We start from the raw sequence: 23,679 nt of genomic DNA, 5'->3' as shown, positions 1-23,679 counted from the left end.
TTCACTCAGAACCACTTTGTGTACAGTATGGTGACAGGCAGAGCAGTGCCCAGCTACACAATAATTTGACAGCCTCGATAACAGTGTACATCATAACATTCCAGATATGCCAATAATCAGTCAAGTGTTTTGGTAGAGGTAAATAGTCAGTGGGTACAAAGAAAAGTTCTGGGACCTACAGAGAGTAAAACATTTCTAACCAAAGCATGCAATGATATACATTTAATGCAAATAGTCTTTAGTCACGTGCAAAAAAATAATTGCTTATTTTCTTTTTATTGATAATAAATAGAAAAAATGTGATGCATTCCTGATGTAACATAACAAAAAGAAACAAATGTGAAACAAATGTAATATGACAGGTGTTCAGTTAGTGGGTGATTTACTGGCCTTTCACATGTAATGCAGCTACCCATACAAAACAAAATGCACTGTCAGACATTTCCTTTCAAACTAAAATGGATCGCAAAAGTTGTCATATGCGTCATATGAACAATAGAAAACTGCAGTATCTTTTACCAGTTTTATTAATAAAATATCCTAAGAACAGTAAATTACATCTGACTTTCAACCTTCCCTTTCAGTTCATTCTGAAGAGAGTTTAGGGAAGAGCTCAGATAATATGGTACTTCTGAAATGATTGATCAAGCAACCCAAAAGCTTGGGGTCCATTTCTTTTTAATAATAATTTCCACAGGAAACCATGATAACATTGTGAAATGAATACAAAAATCAACATAATAACCTTTTAGAAAAAGCTCAGTCACACAATAGAAATGTTATTGCACAATAGGACCTCTTGCAGAGTAACAAGCCTCAGTACTACTCCTCTTCAAGTCTATTACATTTCAGACAAGAAACATAAGACATTGATTTTCTGATGCTTTAATAGGAACTAACTTTTTAGATACTTCTGTTGTTTGCAAGTATATCATATATTTATTTTCTGTCTGAGTCCTGGGGGGCAGCTGTTGCCTGCTGGGACCTATAGTCTTGCCCCTGGCCCTGGGGGCCAGCGCCGGGCTGGGGGCCCACTGAAGAGTCATGGCCATGTGGGACCTGTGGCTGCACAGGGAAGTCTCTGGGGCCGACATGAGGGTATGGGGCCACCCCAGGGGGCAGGATGGAGTGATCAAGTGGTCCATAGTGCACGTAGGTATGTGGGGGTCCCATGGGTCGGGCCATAGGAGTGCTGCCGGAAACACCTAGGTAGAAGGAAAAATGAACAAACAAATTAAATATAACACTGTAGTACCAACATAACAATAGTATTTCAGTTGTGGTTAGCGATGCGAATAACAAAGACTCAACTTGAGATAAAAGCTGGGGGCCAGAATTCACCACCTACCGAATGGGGGAGGCACCGGTTCATAGTGAGAAGGTGGAGGAAGGTACCGGTTGTGTGGGGAAGGGGGACTGTAAGCACCAGGAGTTGGACGCCGATGTCCGGGTGGTATCAACGGGTGTCCGTTAGGCGGTGGGGGTCCAGGAGGCATCATGCCTGAGTGTCCGTTGTCTGGTCGGTACACGGGAGGCATGAAGGGTGGGGGAGGAGGGATGTGGTGGCGTCCGGGAATGGGACGGTAGCAGAGTCCGGAGGGATGGCTGATGACTGGTCTGAGGGGGCCGGGTCTTGAGTCGGGGGGGGGCCTGATGGGAGAGACCAGCAGGGAGCCAGGACCCTGAGGTCGAGTGTTCTAGAGGAACAACAACAAAAAATATTAAAACAAAGAATAGCAATAGGTCCATTGTACTTGTAGCCCTGCTGCTGGCACCAACAATGAGAGTCCCTTTCATCTGATTCAAACAGTTTCGTTAGGTTAGAACAAAACAAACAATTATGCACTGGTGAGAAAGACAACAATATCCCACAATAATAAGTCAAGTTACACAGTCCCACAAGAATCACACAACCAAGTGCTACACACCGATTCAGAATCAGGACCGTTTCCACAAAGCATTAACCTCAAAACACACACAGCTTTAAATGATAACACATTTGAGATATCCATCATGTAGTTGTGCTGAAGTTATGGCTTTGTAGAACAGTGTCACCAATTCATTCAGTGGGGGTCAGAGGGAGGGTGGGTGTTGTAATATAGGGAAAAAATAAAAAGGAGCTTACAGACGGGCCACGGGGAGCGGCAAAGGTCTTCAGACTTCAATGGGACTAGGGCGGCAAAAGCCAAGCAGTTTTGCAATTGTCGCCGTTCGTGGTACTCACTCCAGTGAGCTGCGGCGTTGGCTCTACGCTCAAGGCTTCAAAATATGCATGGTTGACCATTGAGCAGAGTCCATCTCGCCAACCAACCAATGTTTTAAAATCACAACCGTCGAGCTGACAACAACCGAGACCGCTGGCATCTACACACAGTAGGCAGAAATGTTCAGTTTACCGCAGCCCGTCTGTAAGCTCCTTAAAACAAGCAACCACGCATGTCAGACTCCAGCCAGCAATGTTAAGTCTGACAACCCTGTGAAGCCACTACCCAGCTGACTGCCACTCCAGCCACTGATCCACGGCTGGGGTAAGCATGCTCACACACACATCCACATCCCTGCCACTGCTGCCTCCAACATAATACTCACTGCCTCTGGGTTCTCTGTGGAGGCCTGGGCCTCAGCCTGTGACTCTAGTGGAGCGGTCTGTTTAGTGCAAACACACCCACATGATGGAGGAACAGGGGGGAGAGATGCCCATAAGACCGTAAGGACTCACGGTGTTTCGTTGAAACTTTCCTTCTCTAGTTCCATGTCACTTTTTCCCTCCTGACATTGTTACGTAATAAGGAAGTAAATAACCTGTGGACATTTTCAGTCAATTTGAGACACTTACCGAGCTGCCCAGATCGCTTGGTGAGGATGTACTTGGGGCCATGGTGTCTGTGGAGGATAAAAAGGGCAGAATGATTAGAGATTTAGGATAAGGGCTCAATTAGGGATAATACCACATCAACCCTCATTGACAAAAAATACAATCCCTACCAGGTCTAGAAGCCACTGGGTGTTTGTGGTCAGGAGGGTAACGGCCGCAAGGTCGTGGTCCTGTTGGACAATAAATACACGGTGATACATCAACGTAAAACGTCAAATCTTCTAGAATGCTAACCTTGGCTCTCCTGGTTGTCATTAGGCACCTGACTCAAGACCACGTTACTGGTTCATGCTACCATCTATTTATAGCAAAGTCTGGTCTATTTGCAGTCCGAGGAAAATGTTTGGTCATGTCATGGTAGGATATTATTCTTCCAGAACTAGAAGTACCAGTACCAGAATATTTGAGATTCTTCAAAGAAGCCACCCTTTGCCTTGATGACAGCTTTGCACACTTTTAGCATTCTCTCAACCAGCTTCATGAGGTAGTCACCTGGACTGCATTTCAATTAACAGGTGTGTCTTGTTAAAAGTTCATTTGTGTAATTTCTTTCCTTCTTAATGCATTTGAGCCAATCAGTTGTGTTGTGACAAGGTAGGGGTGTTATAAAGATGGTATTTTACCAAATAGGGCTAAGTCCATATTATGGCAAGAACAGCTCAAATAAGCAAAAAGAAACAGTCCATTACTTTAAGACATGAAGATCAGTCAATCTGGAAAATTTCAAGAACTTTTAAAGTTTCTTTAAGTGCAGTCGCAAAAACCATCAAGCTCTATGATGAAACTGGCTCTCATGAGAAATGCCACAGGAAAGACCAAGAGTTACCTCTGCTGCAGAGGATAAGTTCATTAGAGTTACCAGCCCAAATAAATGCTTCAGAGTTCAAGTAACAGACACATCTCAACATCAACTGTTCAGAGGAGACCACGTGAAGCAGGCCTTCATGGTCGAATTGCTGCAAAGAAACCACTAAAAGGACACCAATAAGAAGAGACTTGCTTGGGCCAATGAACAAGAGCAATGGAGATGAGACTGACAGAAATCTGTCCTTTGGTCTGAAGAGTACAAATGTGAGAGTTTTTGGTTCCAACCTTCGTGTCTTTTTGAGACGCAGAGTAGGTGAACGGATGATCTCCATATGTGTGGTTCCCACCGTGGAGCATGGAGGTGGTGTGGTGTGATAGTGCTTTGCTGGTGACACGGTCACCGATTTATTTAGAATTCAAGGGACACTTAACCAGCATGGCTACCACAGCAGTGGTACGGCATCCCATCTGGTTTGCGCTTAGTGGGACTATCATTTGTTTTTCAACAGGACAATGACCCAACACACATCCAGGCTGTGTAAGGGCTATTTGACCAAGGAGAGTGATGGAGTGCTGCGTTCGTGCTTCGTAAGTGCTTCGTTTCTGGCCATTTTGAGCCTGTAATCGAACCCACAGATGCTGATGCTCCAGATACTCAACTAGTCTAAAAGGAGGCCAATTTTATTGCTTCCTTAATCAGAACAACAGTTTTCAGCTGTGCTAACATACTTGCAAAGGGGTTTTCTAAAGATCAATTAGCCTTTTAAAATTATACACTTGGATTAGCTAACACAACGTGCCATTGGAACACAGGAGTGATGGTTGCTGATAATGGGCCTCTGTACGCCTATGTAGATATTCCATAAAAAATAAAAAATAAACTTTCCAGCTACAATAGTCATTTACAACATTAATGTAGACACTGTATTTCTGGTCAATTTGATGTTATTTTAAATGGACAAAAATAAATGCTTTTCTTTCAAAAACAAGGACAACTCTAAGTGACCCCAAACTTTTGAACGGTAGTGTATATTTTAAACATAATGTATGGAATGCAGTAATCCCACAAGGGAAAGCAAAGGCTGAAGCTTTTGTAACCTAACGAGTTCCACACACAACAGCTGAACACAACAAAAACTCCACCATAATACTGAAAGAGCAAGAGGCATGCAAGAGTGGTTATTCCAAATTGTGAAAGCAAACGGGGGCATAGGAGCATTCTGGGTCGTCTGGACACGCAAACACAGGTGAGACAGATGGTAGTAGAGGGAGAAAAGATGGCAGTGAAAGAGACAGGAAAGAATGTCTTTGAAAATCAGAGAGGACGTAATCAGAAGACAAACATTAGGAAGAGGAAAAGGTCAGAGGTGGGTACCAGTAAGGAGCAGGATGAGAGCAGTAGGAAGAAAAATAAGTGAATTATTGAAACACCACAGCGGAGCTAAAGACAGGGAAAAGGAAAGGTGAAAAAGAAAGCGGGGAGTCAGGGCATACAAGGGTGAACAAGGGGGGTTTGATTGGCTGAGGGATGGTACTGCTCAGCCAATCAGCAGGGCCAAGGCTGTCCGGGCCGGGGGTTCAGGAGACTCCCGATAGGGCTCGTTCCTTCACCCCACAGGGGGGGCACCTGTGAACTTCTATCATGAGAGGAGGGGGAAGGGGCACCTCCACTCACAGATGAGGGACCATACTAATCACCTGTTTAGCAAAACCATTTAACAAAACACTGTCAGTCTCTCCACATTGGACCAGCTGCAAGGAATACAAATCAAAACCTCAGGAAAACATGCATTTCAGAGGGTGGAAGTCAAACAGCAGATGGGGTATCAGACAGTCAAAAAGTCCAAGATCTAATTTGAAACGCAGTCACAGCTGATATCCAACCGACAAGACAATAGAAATGTCCAGGAACGTTACAGAACGTTCAGATAGAAATATGATTCTCTGTCCTCAAGAATAGTGTCATATCAGCCCTATTCATTTCATTTCTATCTGCAAGATATGTTCTGACAATTTTGCCTTACTGAATGCAGACGTGCCAGTCGCCAGCACTAAATAACGTGAACTGAGGATTGGTTCTTACCTCGTCGGAGAGGCATGGGAGCCATCCCAAGGGTGGGCTTGAACAGAGGCCTACGGAGCTCATTCAGCTTGCTGGACATGGAAGTCAGTCTAGGGTGAAAAAAAGAGACCAGGCATTTAGATTCTCAATACTGTACCTCCAAATCTAGACTAATACAGCTTGCAAAACTGTGACCAAAACACTTGCATTTGTGGCCCTTCGACTTGGCAGTGCAACCTTTGGTTCACAATGCTTCTCTTTTTACTTTACTATTATGACTCATTCAAAAAGTAAATGTGATATTGACCAAAAATTAACCAAATGAAAGGATTTGCCTGTCTCCATTTTGGGTGAGCAATAGGTGAGGTGCGCATTCTAATTAGCACAACCATATGACCGCTGCTTAAAATGCAATTCGGAAAAAGGCCGTTTGCAAAGCAGCTACTGTTGTTCTAGTTACAGAGAGGAGAGTCACAGCTTTCTGTAAGTATACAATGACATTTCTCAGCTCTCAATATGGAGCTCATGGCACCACTTAACAACCGGAGTAGGCTATGTAGTACATGGTTTTGATGAGCAGGTGGAGTGCACCATTTGCAGTGAATAGGGCTACATCCAGTAGCCTGGACGGGCCTAGTGCTGGAAATCTTTTGTAAGACATTACATTTGCTAATAAATTAGCTACCTAGTAATATTAACATATTTAGAGTTAGCAATCTAGATAAGTGTGTTGAGTTTCCACTTCCTCAGGTGGTGAATAATATAGCCTAGGTCAAGCTGTGTAGGCAGACATATTGGATCCTAATTGGACAGCTTTCACATCAAAATACCAATCATGCATTCCCTGGATGTGTTAGAAGAAATATCTTACTTTTTGAATCCTAGAATACCATCTCAGTTCGCTTGTCACTGGAGAAAAAAAATATTCTACTGGCTACTGTTGATAGTGAACAAAAAAGAAAGCTACAAAGACAACTAGCACTCGTCTTGGCTAGCCTACTGTAGACATATTGAACTCTCCTTCAAAAAGCAGTCTGTCTTGATTAAGGGACAACATACTATTTTTAAATGTAAAATAATATTTTACAGGCTTACTTTAGAAAATACATTTCCGCAATTCTAACAAACAGAGCAATGTCTTACATTGCAAAATTATATCATACAGCTTTTTAATATATCATGAATTAATAACCAAATGTAGCCTATTACTAGCTGAATAGAGAGAGAAAGCATGCATCTCAATGGATTTATAAACTTCCACTGACAAAAAAGTCACATTGCACCCTGAGTAAATCTATCCAAATCAATGTTAGAACTCAAGGGCATGCTAATGTAAAGATGGCTAGTCATTATTAGCCTGGTTCTGTATGGAATGCAGGTACATTATGGGACACAGGTCAGGTCATTATATCCGTGCAGTGGCGAAAAATGTATGCAACCAAATCATGTGCTGGTGCCATCAACTAAATAAGCCTTGAGCCCTGCATTGGTATAGCCCAATTGAGTCTGTTGTATTAGTGTTGCACTCACAAGTTATGAAGGTGAATGTTTTCCTTCTTCTCGTTGAACATAGCTCGCTCTGCGGCGCGTGCAATCGCCTAGAGAGAAGGAATAGACATTTAAAATCTCCTGTTTTGGACTAAATTCACCTTACAAATGACTGGCCAAACAGAATACTTTAAAAAAAAATGTCCTGATCCTAATGTATGTGCCATCGATGGGGGTTGAGAAATGAGACATGTTGTTTCTTTAACAAATGGACAAAAAAAAAGTTGTATTGTACAAACCCAGTTCTCGTGAGATTTCTGCTCCTGCTCAATGATCTGGGCTTTGTAGGACTTCTCGGTCCGTTTCAGCTTATCCTGGATCTCTTTAACGCGCTGCCTACACACCTTGACCTCCTCCTCTAGGGCCTTGCTGTCCACCTTCGTCAGCCGGTCTTCCTTGTTGGGGCGCTCAAACTCCTCCTTGGTCAGCTTCCTGTAAGGCGACACACAAATTAAATCAAACTCTACTTTAAGTCAATTTGAAAACCTCAAACCTCACAGTAAAAGAATACAGTAAAAGACAATGATTTTTTTTATTTTTATGCTGTGGAACCATGGAGAACTAACCCTACTATAGTATTAATGCATGAACTGCACCACTTCTGATTCTACTTACTGCTGCAAAGCGTTCTCCTTCTGCTGGTACATCTCGGTCATGATGTCATTCTTCTGCTGCAGGGTCTTGTACTGGTTCTCCAGGTGGTTCTTGTCACTTTTCACCAACAAGATGTCATGCTCCAGCTTCTGAAATTGCTCTGTGGCGAAAACAAGTTGACAGTGTTGAGAGAGAAAAGGTAGTGATGCATATCAAATTCTAGTTGCTGGGACATACCTTCCAGCTCTTTCCTGGACTTCTCTTCGTTCAGCAGCTTGGTCATGAAGCGATCGCGCTCTTCCTCCACAACAGACAGAGTGGTCTGGACCTGTGGAAAGTTCTGCCAACAGTTAGTGCAAGAGTTGACACACTTCTTGGTTCTGAGCACAAGTTTTACCTGCCTTCAGGTACACAGAAATCTGGGTCTGTTCAAGAAAGAACTCAGTCTTACCCGAGAGACGACCATCATTTGCTTAATGCGGTTTTGGATGATGGTCTGCTTGTCTGAAACAAATAATAGTAAACACAGTGACACGTTTCAGGAAAGTAGGCGTATGTACCGTGTCAATAATTCACAGGAGAGGCATTTGAATGTATAACTATCAAAATGCGTTTTCTTTTTTGCAAAATGCCTTCTGGTATGTGAACTTCCATGTGCCTTAATAACAAACTTGTATACCATCCGTAAATACGAGTACAAATGGTAAACTACGAGCCGAGTTAGTTTAGCCACAGAAAAAGGAAGGAACCTTCCCTCTAGTCTTGATTGGCTGAGATAATGGATGAGCTGGACGCACCATGAAACGAGTTCGGATTGGTCTGCCATGTAGCACGCTTTGGTCTATAACATGAGCTTCTCAGTATGTGTAAGTAATCCTTTCTAACGCAGCTTTTTTGAAAAGATGCTCTCCACTTTTAGGAGGACCAAGTTTTGAAATCAGTGGACTGTCCGGTGGAAGCAGAGTATGATAGCTAAGTAGATGGAGAAAATTCTGTGGTTTGATTGCAAATATGCAGAGGCAGTCGAAAATAGAACACATTGAAGGCTGTTGTATTCTGGAGACAGGTGTTTTATACATCTTCAAATTAAGGGAAACTATTTTCAGATATAAGTTTCTAATTGTCAGAAAGTCGTTTTCTCATTGCAAAATAAAGCATATTGTTAGCTAGCTAACGTTAGCTGGCTGGATCGCCAGCTAATGTTAAGTGATTGATCTGTGTAATAATATTATTCATATCGCAGACACATTTGCATTTCTAGTTATAGCCTAATGTTAGCTAGCTAGGTTAACATTGAACTAGTTGGTTAGTTTTAGCTACCAGGGGATTCATGCAAGGTAGTAACGTTATGAGTTTGGATTATGGTTAATTGTTTAGCTAGCTAAACAAAAGTCTCCACTATGCAAGTAACCAGATTTTATTTGATATGTGTGTGATCACCAGAGACGGTAATATGTGAAGAACATGACCTGCATAAAAGTCCAAATTAGGATATAACGTTAGGCCAACGAGACACTGTCCAAGTACTAAAATTATCCAGTAGAATACCCTGCTTTTACTTTGTCACACTAATATCCGTAAGCTATTTTCTTAATTTGTATATAATGATTTTGTTGTGAGTTTATTTTCCTGTAATAATGAATACTAATTAGCTAAAGTTAAGACTTTGTCAGGTTTATGATATGGTCATTATTTGAACTGGCTAGCCAACTAACAAGCTAGAAACAAACCAAACCAATGTTTAGAAATGTTCTTGGTTTGCTAGATTGACATATACAAAATTCCATTTTTAAATGGTTGGGTTTATTGGTGTTAAAATACACCAATTATGCTATTTTGGACCACCTGGCTGCTGATGTCATGCGGCCTGTCGTTTTTGTGATTCGATTTTCTCTTCATAATAGAATGTTCATGTCACCGCGACAACTGTCTACAGACATGTCGATAGACGTAGTGTAAACCAGCCTTTAGTCTTGAAATCTTTGGTTGTTTAGTACACAACCTCACATGTGAATCCTTAAAGAGATGGGTGGGGCTAAGGTTAAAGAGGGTGTGAACAATGCTGAATGGGTATAGACAAAGAAGAGCTCTCCAGTATGAGTTACAAGCTTATTAACTTTCAAAGCAGAATTACTTTCCCATTGTTCCTCAACTGTAGTGTATGAAATACCATTTTGTTGCTCCAAGTCTCTACCTTAATCCAATGTAAAAAACGATTTAAAATTTTGCTACATAAGACCAAATCACATGACAGTATCCTAATCAGAGAAGGCTGGTGGGAGGAGCTATAGGAGGACCGTCTCACTATAATGGCGTAAACGGAACGGAGTCAAGCACACTGTTTCCATGTTTTTCATTCCATTCCAGCCATTACACGGAGCCCGTCCTCCTATAGCTCCTCCCACCAGCCTCCTCTGATTAGGACACAGTGTCAGGTGACTTACCGTTAAAGGCTTCCCCGTTAGCCACAACTCCACCTTTCAGGTCATCGCAGGCCTCCAGGTCTCCTAGCAGGTCAGACAGAACCTGCCAGAGAGGTTGAGAAGCACCAATTGAGACACTTTTCCCCTGGAATCAGTCAAGAAGTATTTTTTTGGAACATAATAAAGGTGACATGTTTCTTTGTCATCAAGGTGCATTTGAGAAGGTGTGAACAGGAATTGATGTGTGTAACAATATCGTAACGTGTAAAAAACAAACCTCAACGTTGTGGTCCTTTTGAACGAGGGAATCCTCCAGGTCTTTCTGAGACTTGTGGTAGACTTTGATCTGCTCTCTTGTCTCCCTGTGCTTCTCCTCCCACAACTTGGCAGCATGGTGCAGCTGTAACAAGGAAATTAGGTCATAAGGACGGTGCTATGCAGGCCCTGCATGGCCAATGAGTCCTACACAATGTCTTGAGGCTTAAATTGTGAATCGTTGTTCCATATTGGTACTCACCGAGAGGTTCTCCTCCTTCAGGGTGGCAATATCCTTCTCCAGAACCTGGTGCTGGACATTCCGGGCATCTTCACGGAGCTTGACTTCATCCATCAGAATGGTAGACTACAGATTCAATGATAAGGATAATTAAAAGGAAATAAACACTTTACATTTGATTGTTGCAATGTTAATATATTTGACATATTTTCATTGGGCATGTTCACGTATATGACATATATACCTTGGAGAGTGCGTCCTGGGTCTTCTTCTTGCTGCGCTTCAACTTCTCAATGGTTTTGTCCATTTCGGACATCTATGGGCAAAGATAATGATAAGCATAATGACAACCATCTTTCTCTGTGCTCATCAACGAGCCATCCTATTTAGGATAGTAGCTGGCTAATAGTAGCTGCCTATGCTATCTGCATCACGAAAGCAACTGCTCTCTAGGGTGTCTCTTTCGTTTGCAGGCTGTCACTTTCTCTCTGTGACTGCCCGCACAAGTCCAGGTAGCTGTAATGGATTGTGGTCATTTTAGTCAATTACCACATTTTCTGCACTAAACTATGTTGAATATTTATTTGCCTGTTGAAAACTACAACGTCCCAAAGTTTGTGCTTCATTTGATTTCTCTCTACAGAAACGGCACATTGAGCTCACACAATAAACTAACTTAATGGGATTCAAATAATTGAACCGACGTCAGAGAATTGGTTGTTCTGAAACATTTTAATTACAGCCAAATCGCTCAATACTACTCACCATATCTTCATGTTTCGCAGTGTTGGCCCGCTCTTTGTCAAAGGATATGGCGAGTAAGTGATTTTCCTCATCCAGGCGCTCATTTTGTCTCTCCATCTCTTGCACAATATTCTATTGGATAGAAAAAGAAAATGCGTAGTCAATTTAAACACTATGGAGAAGAAAACAATTATAATAAAAAATAAAATAATTGTCAGCATGACAATGACATGTGATCAAGATAATATTTCTCAGAGACACCTCCAAATCCTGGATCTTCTCCAGAGATAAAGTGGCAGATTTTTCAGACAGCTTTTGATTTTCTTTAAGTTCTTCGCCCTAAGGGGAACCCAGTAGAAATATACTGTCAAAACATTATGTCCCTTAATTCACATTGAACTCAAAATTCTGGATCTTAGTCAGTGAAAAGTCTCTGCAACTTACCCGTTGCTGCAGTTCAGCGACCTTTTGGAGTATCTCCTTCTTCTCTTGTTCAAGCATTTTCATCCTGTCCACCAGCTCTTTTTCAGTAGCTAATAAAATACATGACGAGAATATGAAATCAGACATGGTTTACACGTGACAAGGACAACAGCCTGTAAGCAATATGAATGAGGATTCACTAGGCACCCTAAATAGCCAGAGAGAAGAACTTACTTAGATATGACTTGCTTTTGACCTGTGAGGAGGAAAACAAAAAAGTGGCAGCAAACAGCCTCCTCAATGGTAGCATACAATACATCATAGAATAACATAAAGCAATCAGAAATTATGAAAGTGGTAACTGTGCAACAACGACTTACAGATAGAATGCTCCTCCAGAAGAGGAAGCCGATGACCCCGGCACCTGCAGTGACCAGCACGGGTTCACAGAACACGCTGTAGAAGTCTGGACCTGACTTCCAGTGCTCTGGCAGGCTGGTGACCATCTGGGGAGAGACAGGTCCAATCAGTATTACGACAGCACATGTCAGGCTTAGCAAATAAGTTGGGTAATAGTTGGCCTGAGATGACAGAAGAAAATAAGTGATGTTAAAAACATTGAACTAAACCATCAGGCATTCCAATGTTCTGTTTAAAAGCATGGCTAATGGATATCCCACTGAGCACCCTCTAGGTCAATGTAAAGAGGCATATCTTCAGATCAAATCAAGGTGGGTTTAGAAATAGACATAGACTATAACCTAGTTGTTGATCAAAATCAAGAGAGAAGATTTGCTTTGACCTTATGTAATCAATTGGGATTGGATTGGCCTGGGGTCCTAACACTGTCCATCCATGGTGACCTTTGCACAATACAGAACTTCCATCGCAGTCTCTCAGTGAAATTCGGGGAATAGCTAAATGAATCACCACAGAGTGGATCTAACTAACAAGCCTTAGGCCTATGTGGATTTAGAGTGCAAAAGATTGCATCATGTAGCCTTTCACCCTGTAAAATGGCCAATAAACAAAACAGATGATTACATAACATATTACTAGACATGAGCCATGTGTAGATTTGAATGGCATGTAACCTCAGGTGATAGTTATGTAAGGGGAAGCTGTCAAAGCAAAATTCAACAACTTCAAGGCACCTCTCGATCTGAGACCCAGATACAGGAAGAACAGATACTGCTAGTCTGGAAAGTGAGCCATTTTTTTTATGAGGAAGAGGACAGGCAACTTCCACTTCGAAAAAAATCGAAACTAAGAGCAATCAAGTGACCCATTCTAGGCTGCAACTATTTGGGAAATGCATTAGGTATTGTTGGACAAAATCATTCCCCAAGACAATGAAGTTGCCAACAAGATTCAGTTTCAAATGTAGCTAGCCAGCCAGCCATATGGCGGCCTAAGACTTGACTTGCCAGCTAGCTACATTGTAGCCAACTACTTGCATATTGAAGTACAAGACAGTACAAGACAGATGATCAAATTCTGTCATCAGGGGCAAAGTGGGTAATGGGGTTGTTTCTTCCGAATCCATCGCTACCGTACGTTACTTTGACAGTTGAGCTGGCTATCAAGTTAGTTTGGCTTGTGACTTGCAATGTTTGCGTTAACCCGAAAATCCTAATTTCACCAACTGATCAACGTTGTCGACTACTGGAGAGGATCCTTCATCGTGGTTCTATTTACCCAGGAGAGGACAATTTGTACCTATCTTTCTAGCTACTATAACCTAAGCTTGAAGGTTAGCTTGCCAATGCTGGCTCTGCTTCGCCAACAACATGTCTACTAGCCTCCTTTTAGAGTTCTGAACGCGATTACTCTACGCAAAGCCTGGTAAAACGAGCGGCGGGATCATTTATATCCCACTCAATAAGCAAAACACCGGCTGTGGACACTTAACTTCAGCCTACACTTCACTAGAACACGTCTACAAAAAAATGGGAAAGGATCACTGAACCTGGGCTGCATTCAGTACGTTTTTACGTTCTGGAACGTTTAATTTAACGGAAACGGTGCTGTACTCAACTACCAGTTGAAAAAAAGGGGAAGGGTTGGGTAACGCTGTCAGCATGGCAAATGCCCCCCCAAATAAAAATAATACATGCATTGTCCCAGCAATAATAAAATAAGTATGAATACTTGAGTCCTAAGCACTACATGCAGGCAATTAGTCAATTACAATGGAAAGGAAAGCCCATTCACAAGAGAGAAATACATGAAGTAACTTACCATAACACCATGTATTCCAAGATACTCATAAAACAGGGTGATGAGACGACCAGATAAAATTAGCACTGATACGAATGATGAACCACTCTGCTCATCTTCATGGAAATCAGTGACAGGAGGTGACTCCAGAGAGCCTGGAAATACAGCACAAGCAAATTAGGTTAATGCATACAGTTTACATCTCACCACAATTTCAAAAGTAGGGAAATATAATGAACACCTACCTGAGGGAGGGTGATCCATGTCTACGCTAAGTCCCATGTCCAAGGTATTTTCCAAAATAGTTTGAGGGCCCCTCTGGATTTCTTCTGGAGTTTTAGAGCTTGCCTGATTGTCTTTGTTTCTGTTCAAGTACCCACTATCCTCCTCAATGCCCATATCTGGTATCTTGTGACCATCATGGGCAGGCTTCTCAGGTGCCTTAGTCTCTTCACCCATCTCTGTCACAGTGAGGTTGTCCTTGTCTATGTCCTCCACAGACTGCGGGAATGTCTTCTCTTCCTCCGCATCATCAGACATATCCACATCTTTTGAAACATTCAGAGAGGTGCAAACAGTGAGTAAATGTTCATGCATTACAACAGGGGTGTCAAAGTCAAATGGACGGAGGGCCAAATAAAAAAATCAGCTACAAGACGAGGGCCGGACTGTTCGAATGTTCATTGAAAAATTTTTAAATGACGCATATAGTCTAGTGAACCTAATTGAACCTACTGAAAACCTAACAAATATATTACAATATGATCAGATAAATAAAGCAATATTTTCTTATGGCTCTGTCAGTAATCTTTAATTTTCAACAGACACAAAAGACAAATTTCCTTTATATAAATATCCCCATAACATGAACATTAAATGAAAGAAACCGGTATTCAAGGCACCATCAGTAGACTATATTTTCTATTTTAGCAAAAGTGGGCTAAATTTACTTCAAAGAAAAAACAATAATAGCAATTTTCTATCATCCACTCAACTGAAATATTTTTAAAATATAATTGGATTGAAATACAAAAAAATAAAGTGCAAAAATCTATTAATCAAAAACAACACTTTGTTTAAGGAGAAGTAACATGCAGTGAAAACAAATATTAAATTTTAACTTTTAAACTTGAACTGAGTAAAAACTCTAAATATGTGATTGCACAGTAATGTTCACTTGTTTGAGGTTGAGGGTGATACTTGGTGGTGTCCCATCTTTTCCACAAGTTCATCAATGTTCGGGGTAAGGCTCTGAGCTGAAGAAATCCTCAGAATTGAGTGGAGGTGTTCAGCAGTAAGTCGACTTCTGTGTGATGTTTTGTTCAGGTTCATCAAAGAAAACAGTTGTTCACACAGGTATGTGCTGCCAAACATAGACAACGTTTGAGCAGCCTGGATGCGCAGCTGGGGCATTGTGCCGGGGAGGAAACGGGCAAACTCCGCAGCACCCACTGCCGCATATTTTTCCCTCAGTGCATCATTGCATTGGAGGTCAATCAACTCCATTTGGAGGTTTGGTGGTGAGCTTTCCACGTCAACAGCAAATGGGTTACCGAGCAGTTCCAACCTGCTTTTTTGTGCTTCAAAGTCAGCAAATCGGCGTCGAAAGTCAGTGGTAAGCATACCTATTTTATCAGCCAACTGTGTGCTCGGGAACGCACTGGTAGAGAGCTTCTCTTTCATGGTCTGGCAGCTGGGAAAGTGGCTCAAATTTTCTTTCCGCATCTGCGTCTCCCACAGAGTCAGTTTGGTTTTAAATGCCTTCACTGTACTGTACATATCAGAGATGACACGATCCCGACCCTGCAGCTGCAAGTTTATTGCATTCAGATGACTCGTAATGTCACACAGAAAAGCCATTTCACACAGAAACATTTCGTCTCGGAGTTGTGTTGTGTCTTTCCCTTTGCTGTCCAAGAATAGACAAATCTCCTCACGAAGCTCGAAACATCTTTGAAGCACCTTTCCCTGGCTTAGCCATCGCACCTCTGTGTGATAAGGCAAATCACCATGCTCCGTTTCTAACTCCGTCAGAAATGCCTTGAACTGGCGGTGATTCAAACCTTTGGCTCTGATAAAGTTAACTGTGCGCGTGATGATGCTCATTACATGCTCCATTTTCAAGGCTTTACCGCACAACGCTTCCTGGTGTATGATACAATGATAAGCTGTCAGCTCACCTGTCGCGTTTTCCTCTTGCATCTTTTCCCGTATCTTCGCCACCAGTCCGCTCCTGTGTCCACACATCGCAGGTGCTCCGTCGGTTGTCAAACCCACGAGTTTTTCCCAAGGCAGCTCCATCTCATTTACACATCTTGACACCTCTTCATACAAATCATGCCCCGTAGTTGTGCCATGCATAGGACGTAAAGCCAAAAACTCCTCTGTCACGCTTAGGCTGGAGTCCACTCCGCGGATGAAAATTGACAACTGGGCAATGTCAGAAATGTCGGTGCTCTCATCCACAGCCAAGGAATATGCAATAAAATCTTTTCCCTTTTTCACAAGCTGCTCTTTTAGATTGATGGACAACTGGTCTACTCTCTCGGCAATGGTGTTTCTGCTCAGACTCACATTTAAAAAGAGTTGCCTTTTTTCTGGGCAAACTTCGTCACAAACTTTAATCATGCAGTTTTTGATGAAATCCCCCTCCGTAAATGGCCGGGCTGATTTAGCGATCTCTTCTGCCAAAATAAAACTGGCCTTGACAGCAGCCTGGCCTTGTGATTTGGCTTTTTTGAACAGAGCCTGTCGAGATTTGAGGCCTCGTTTTAATTCCTCTGCCTTTTGTAGCCTTTGTTCCATGTCCATATTCTTGTTTTTGTCCGCGTGTTTCGTTTCATAATGTCGTCTCAGATTATACTCTTTCAGTACCGCCACACTTTCTCCACACAGAAGACACACAGGTTTTCCAGCTACCTTCGTGAACATATACTCCGACTCCCACCTTGTTTGAAACCCCCGGTTCTCAGTATCCACCTTCCGTTTTGCCATTTTTGATGGGTATCTGAAAGTTAATTTTACTGTGATGCTGACGACTGCTGTGCCAATAAATATTGAAATGAAGCAGCCTACTGCTCGGTGCGTCACCTTTGCATTGTGGGAAATGTAGTATTGGTACGTGTAAAAGATCTGCGGGCTGCCGGCTTGCTGCGGGCCGGTTCTAATAATAAATCAAGATCATCCCAGGGGCCGTAAAAAACCTTCTTGCGGGCCGGATGTGGCCCGCGGGCCTTGACTCTGACATATGTGCATTACAATCTAACTGGCATTGTCAGGAAGTGTATTTGTTCTGTCAACAGATTACTATTTACTTTGTTGTACTTCTTGGGCATTTCTTAAATACAGCTTATTCTGCAAACCAAATCTCCAGGCATTATTATCACGTCATTAGCAATGTAATGAGACTTTCCAAATATTTATTTAACAAAAGGTTTTAATCCTCCTATACTCTGACATGAACATAAACTGAAAAATATATATATATTACCTGTGTCAGGGTGTAGTTGACTGCCCACTGCCATGGGAGCACTGTTTCTGGCCGTTGAGTACTTCTGACTCAGGGTGAACACCAATTCCTGGAAGTCGTCCAAGATGGAAGCTTCCTCAACAAACTCACCAGCCTCCTGCTGCAGGTCAGCGTTCTCCTGGGCATCCAGCATCCTCTCAATCTCATCCAGGATTGGGGTTTCAGAGGCTTCCAAAATGGCTTCCAGCACCTTTTCAATGTCCTTACTGGTGTTTGTCTGGGACAGCCAGGCAGCCTTCAGCTCCAGGTCAGAAAACAGGAACTCCACCCTAAAGAGATTCTGAAGACCTAGAATCTTTTGGAGGCGCTCCATATCCTCCTCCTTGAAGTGGTCTCGCAATAGTGTCAGCCTCAACACATTGTCACTGTTTTCCGTCTCCTTGTTTGGAAGGGGATCCAGAACTTTATCTTTAAGTGAGGGTGTGTGGCTTTCAGCATCATTTTCAGTCTCATGCACCTCAGGTTCTATGTCAATAGCCTCGTCGTGTTGGACCACATCCAACACATCACTGGATACAACATCGGTTTGTGTATAATTATTGGGTTGCTCTGACCCAAATTCAGATAGACTTTCTGTGTCATTTTCATCAGTGTGCTCAGTTTTGGATGAAGACAATACCGCATTTTCATCCTCTAGCAACTCTTCCTCAATCTCTTCCCCCACTAGGTGTATTGAATCATCCTCCTCTATGGGGAGTTCAAGATGGCTCTCTTTCACCATTGTGTTTTTACTTGGATCCGGGATCTTCTGGTATGGTTCTCGCAATAGTCTAAAAAGCTCTGTACCACCCTGTTTAAATGTATTCTCTACTTGTGAGAAATCTATTGACTCCTCTTTTTTTTTGGGGAGTTCTTCAACAGCTTGTTTCAGCTCTAATTCGTTATTTTTACTATCAAAGTATGAGAGCATGTCTGTCTGTGAGAGCTGTTTAGGGACTGGGCTGTCATCTACTGTAAGATTCTCTGCTAAAGCCTCAGTGTGTCCTGCCTCATAAGCAGGAGGTGTTGAAGGTTCAATGTCAGCTTCTTCAGATTCATCCTCAAACTGCAACATCTGAGAATCCTCATCGGGTACTTTGACAGCATCCTCACTGAAATTAGAGTCCGCAGGTTGCTCAAAGATTAGCTCAGAGGAAGTAGAACAGCCAAATGACTCCTTGGGTTCTTCAATTTTGGGAGGCTGCTCTGGTGTAATCTCACCTTTGTCATCCTCCTCATTTTTCTCTGAACTGGCAACATGAGCTATTCTTTCCCCACCACTGACAACGTTAAAAACTGTATCACCAAATGCAGACCACAGGTTATTGTCCTTGGAGTCCTGTTTCTGTGTATGAGGTACCTCTGATAGACTGTCTTCCTCATCTGTATGATCAGATTCCAGAATGTTCTCGTGTTCCAAATTAGAACTTTCTTCAGAAAAAGCCAGCAATGGAGTTTCCCTGAGATGATAATCACTTTCCTCATCCTGCTGATATTCAGTCTTGTCACTTTCCTTATCATATGGAGTCACCTTCCAAGTGTCCTCATCATTGGAAGTGACAGCATCAAAAGTTATTCCAAGTGTGGTTTTTAACTCCGGAAAAGGTCTGCCTTCTGAAAAACCATCAGGTGCATTTTCTAACTCAGGATCATCTTTGGATAGAGGTTCTGAGGGGGTTTCTTTGATCTCACCTTCCTCTGGTTCAACAACACTGTACGGCACAGAGTCCTCTGTCCTCTGCTGATCTTTCTGAAGGTAATCTTTGATCCTCTCAGCTGTGGTCTCAAGTACAGTGTTATATTCCACTCCCTTTGTGTCAAGAGTTTCAGGGTGAGGCAGAGAGGACTCTAAAGCCTCAAAATGTCTCAGATCATCATTATCTAGAACCTCTACAACCTTATCAATGTCCTCAGGAACATCCCTATCAATCTCATCATTTTCTAACAATGTCACTTCAGGTGGAGGCTCATCCACTTCCACCGTGGTGCTCTCAGCACTTTTGTTAAGGTAAAAAGTCTCTGTGGTTACTTGCACAGATTCCTCCTTGTCTGTTAACAATAAAGAGGAACCTAACAGTAAATCAATGTCATAACTGTCAAACTTATCGTGTCCAGTGTCAAAGCAAACAAAGTCGGTTTCCTGAAAAGAAAAAGAAAACATTGTTTGAGTCATACTACCTATTTCAGAAAGAAGTTCAGTCATTCCAGATAATGTTTTAAGCGATGATGCATTGGCAGTAGTGAACTAGGCCTACATCTATTTATTGACTTACCTCAGCAGGAATCTCCAATTCTTTTTCAGTGTATATGTGATTGATTACGAGTTGGTCCTTATTGAAGTAACCAAAGCGGTTACCAACCTATTGTAAGAAATGGAAACAAAACAGAGAATGAAACATGTTAACAAAACAGAAAAAGCTTCAACATTCCTTCTAGACTGCAATGTTATCACAAAGTACCAGTAAAAAAGTTTGGACACACCTATTCATTCAAGAGTTTTTCTTTATATTCTACATTGTAGAATAATAGTGAAGACATCAAAACTATGAAATAACACATATGGAATCATGTAGTAACCCCCAAAAAGTGTACAAAAAAATATCTAAATATATTTGATATTCTTCAAAGTAGCCCAAATCAAATCAAATTTTATTGGTCACATACACTTGTTTAGCAGATGTTATTGCAGGTGTCGCAAAATGCTTGTGGTGTTGTTGAACCAGGAATGCTTTTCCAACAGTCTTGAAGGAGTTCCCACATATGTTGAGCTCTTGTTGGCTGCTTTTCCTTCACTCTGCGGTCCAATTCATCCCAAACCATCTCAAATTGGGTTGAGGTCGGGAGATTGTGGAGGCCAGGTCATCTGATGCAGCACTCCATCACTCAAAAAAAAAAAAAACACACAAAAAGCCCAAAACAGCCTGGAGATGTGTTGGGTCATTGTCCTGCTGAGAAACAAATAATAGTCCCACTAAGCACAAACCACATGGGTTGGCGTATCACTGCAGAATGCTGTGGTAGCCATGCCAGTTAAGTGAGCCTTGAATTATAAATAAATCACAGACAGTGTCACCAGCATAGCACCCCCACACCTCTTCCATGCTTCACAGTGGGAACCACACAAGTCGAGATAATTTGTTCACCTACTCTGCATCTCACAAAGACACGGCAGTTGGAATCAGAACTCTCAAATTTGTACTCATCAGACCAAAGGACAGATTTCCACCAGTCTAAATGTCCATTGCTCATGTGTCTAGGTCCAAGCAAGTCTCTTATTATTATTATTAGGGTCCTTCAGTAGTGGTTTCTTTGCAGCAATTCAACAATGAAGGCCCGATTCACACAGTCTCCTCTGATCAGTTGATGTTGGGCTATGTCTGTTACTTGAACTCTGTGAAGCATTTACTTGTGCTTCAATATGAGGTGCAGTTAACTCTAATGAACTTATCCTCTGCAGCAGAGGTAGCACCGGGTCTTCCTTTCTTGTGGCAGTCCTCATAAGAGCCAGTTTCATTATAGGACTTGATGGTTTTTGCGACTGCACTGTTCTTGCCATAATATGGACTTGGTATTTTACCAAATCTTCTGTATACCACCCGAACCTTGTCACAACACAACTGGCTCAAACGCATTAAAAAGGAAATAAATTCCACAAATAAAATTTTAATAAGGCACACCTGTTAATTGAAATGCATTCCAGGTGACTACCTCATGAAGCTGGTTGACAGAATGCCAAGTGTGTGCAAAGCAGTCATCAAGACATTGGATTCTTTGAAGAATCTAAAATATATTTTGATTTGTTTAACACTTTTTTGGTTGCTACATGATTCCATGTGTTTTCCAAAGTGTTGATGTCTTCACTATTATGCTACAATGTAGAAAATAATACAAATAAAGTAAAACCATTGAATGAGTAGATGTGTCCAAACGTTTGACAGGTGCTGTAATTAAATATTAACTCATACTTACACTCCCTGCCCATATATTTGTCCTTTGGCTTGAGAGTTTATAGTAGACATATATAGTCTCTCCTTTTTTAAATGGCAGAAACCGACAGTCTGGTCCGGTGAAATCGCTAAAAGCTTTCCCCCGGCACAAGAGCACTGTGGAGAGGAATGATTCAAAGATCAGTTGTTTCACCCCTACCAAAGATTTCAGCCCATTACCTCAGCGTCCACCCTTTGTGCCCCATGCACAATCAGAGCGTGAATAGAATACAAATCACTAAAGTAAGCCTTGTTTTATCTGCTTCTCTTTTTACAGAGCCATAGTATTCAAAAGGAAAGCCAAGCATTAAGGGTAAATAGAATATTGTTTTTGTCTTGATAAGGTAGATGTAAAAAGAGAAGAACTTGCAAGCAGAGGGGTGCAATAGCTAGCTTTATAGCTAACCAGGCCTATTACCATCTTGCAATTTGCTTCCTAAGCCAACAGAATTTTGATATATTTATGGTCCATTTAGTAAGTAACTATAGAGGTTGATTACAATCAAGCACATCTCTTATTGTGTGTAGCTAGCTAGTGGCAGTCGCCAGATCAACTGGCAAGTTGTCATGTAGCTAGTTAGTCAACTAGTAATCCGGGTCAACAGCATCAATGTAAATATAAGTTTAAACCGTCCCCTCGCACCATACCCGGGCGCGAACCAGGGACCCTCTGCACACATCAACAGTCACCCTCGCATCGTTACCCATCGCTCCACAAACGCCGGAACTACTACTTCAATGTTTCAGAGCAAGTGGCGTCACTGATTGAAACGCTATTTAGCGCCCACGCTAACTAAGCTAGCCGTTTCACATCCGTTACATTAGGTTATTATGTATTGGTATTTACAACTTCCCTTTGAAATGACAACACCGGTCAAGCTAGCTAGCTATGGAAAGATGGAAGCATCCTGAAAGTTCGCTTGAGTTCAGCGCCAAGTACTTACTACTGCATTCCTCGTCTGCACAGCTTTTGAAGTCGGAGAATCTCCCTTCGACTGCGGCTTTGGATATGAAATTATGAATACATAAAATAAAAATGTATACGTAAGAAACATTTACAGCCATGTTGGTAATTGGGCTGGCTGGTTCTGCTGGAGCATGAGCAGATGAAGCCTACACGTCGGAAAATCCAAGGCTGGAACAATTCGTAGGATGTTGATCGTAGAGGCAAATATCAAAATCTGGGCAGATAATGTCAAAAATAAGAGCAAGGACATGAAACCAGAACGCAGAATAAAAGCTTCTTATTGCGTCACAATACAAGTTCTGATTCGGGTTTATCACGTATTTGTTGGATAGAACTAAACCGTCCACAAGTTTACTGACAAGTGAACGCAAAATCCCATTTGATTTGACGATCTGACTACCGCAGATTTATTATGATACATCAAAAGCACATGTTGATTGTTTTGGTACCCAGTGCCTGAAAAACAGAGAGGATGTGACTCACATTTTCAGGGTGGGCTATAAACTACATTTATATTAACCTGTAAAAGTCAGAATTGATCAAATAAATGTTAATACAAATGCCTAGTTGCTGGACGAAGCTACGGGTTGGCGATCCAGTTGTTTTTGTTTCACCCGTTATCAAAATAGTAGCCACTCCCACCCGACAAGACTACAATCACCCCATTAAACCTGAGGACATAATTTTACTCACATTTGGGAGGACCCTCAATGACCGTAATGATCCAAGCTGCATGTCATTGCCAATGAAATGTCAAAAAAAAGCATTGCAACAAATTACAGGCCAATACCAAAGACAATTTATTTAATTACATTTTTTGATTTAACATTTATCTAGGCAAGTCAGTTAAAAAAATAGTTTCTTATTTACAATTACGGCCTACCCCGGATAAACCCGGACAACGCTGGGCCAATTGTGCGCTTCCCTATGGGACTCCCAATCACAGCTGGTTGTGATACAACCTGGAATCGAACCAGGGTCTGTGTAGACAGAAGCTGTTTTTTAGTCTCTCGATCTCAAGGCCAT

At 41.9% G+C, this 23,679-nt stretch overlaps 1 protein-coding gene across 1 annotated transcript; it reads right to left on the bottom strand.

Annotated features, from left to right (window-relative positions):
• Window positions 1-259: 259 nt before the first annotated feature.
• On the bottom strand, window positions 260-22,895 carry LOC110521039 (transport and Golgi organization protein 1 homolog). Its single transcript, XM_090232381.1, has 25 exons — window positions 22,631-22,895; window positions 21,670-21,803; window positions 19,974-20,060; window positions 17,683-19,840; window positions 14,438-14,740; window positions 14,214-14,347; window positions 12,353-12,478; window positions 12,207-12,228; window positions 11,994-12,082; window positions 11,811-11,888; window positions 11,571-11,681; window positions 11,050-11,121; window positions 10,827-10,931; window positions 10,587-10,709; window positions 10,331-10,412; window positions 8,338-8,390; window positions 8,124-8,214; window positions 7,908-8,046; window positions 7,532-7,724; window positions 7,275-7,342; window positions 5,766-5,854; window positions 2,986-3,045; window positions 2,837-2,883; window positions 1,349-1,697; window positions 260-1,205 (listed from the first exon to the last, which is right to left on the bottom strand). Exons 1-25 carry the CDS (start codon window positions 22,749-22,751, stop codon window positions 940-942), a joined length of 5,100 nt encoding a protein of 1,699 aa, XP_090088507.1. The 5' UTR covers window positions 22,752-22,895; the 3' UTR covers window positions 260-939.
• Window positions 22,896-23,679: the final 784 nt, after the last annotated feature.

This window comes from Oncorhynchus mykiss, chromosome 4, assembly GCF_057628025.1.
Source record: "Oncorhynchus mykiss isolate SJ-2025 chromosome 4, ASM5762802v1, whole genome shotgun sequence".
NCBI classification, from domain to species: Eukaryota; Metazoa; Chordata; class Actinopteri; order Salmoniformes; family Salmonidae; genus Oncorhynchus; species Oncorhynchus mykiss.
Note: the sequence above shows the minus strand (reverse complement) of the source record. Positions and strands in the feature narration are given on the sequence as shown.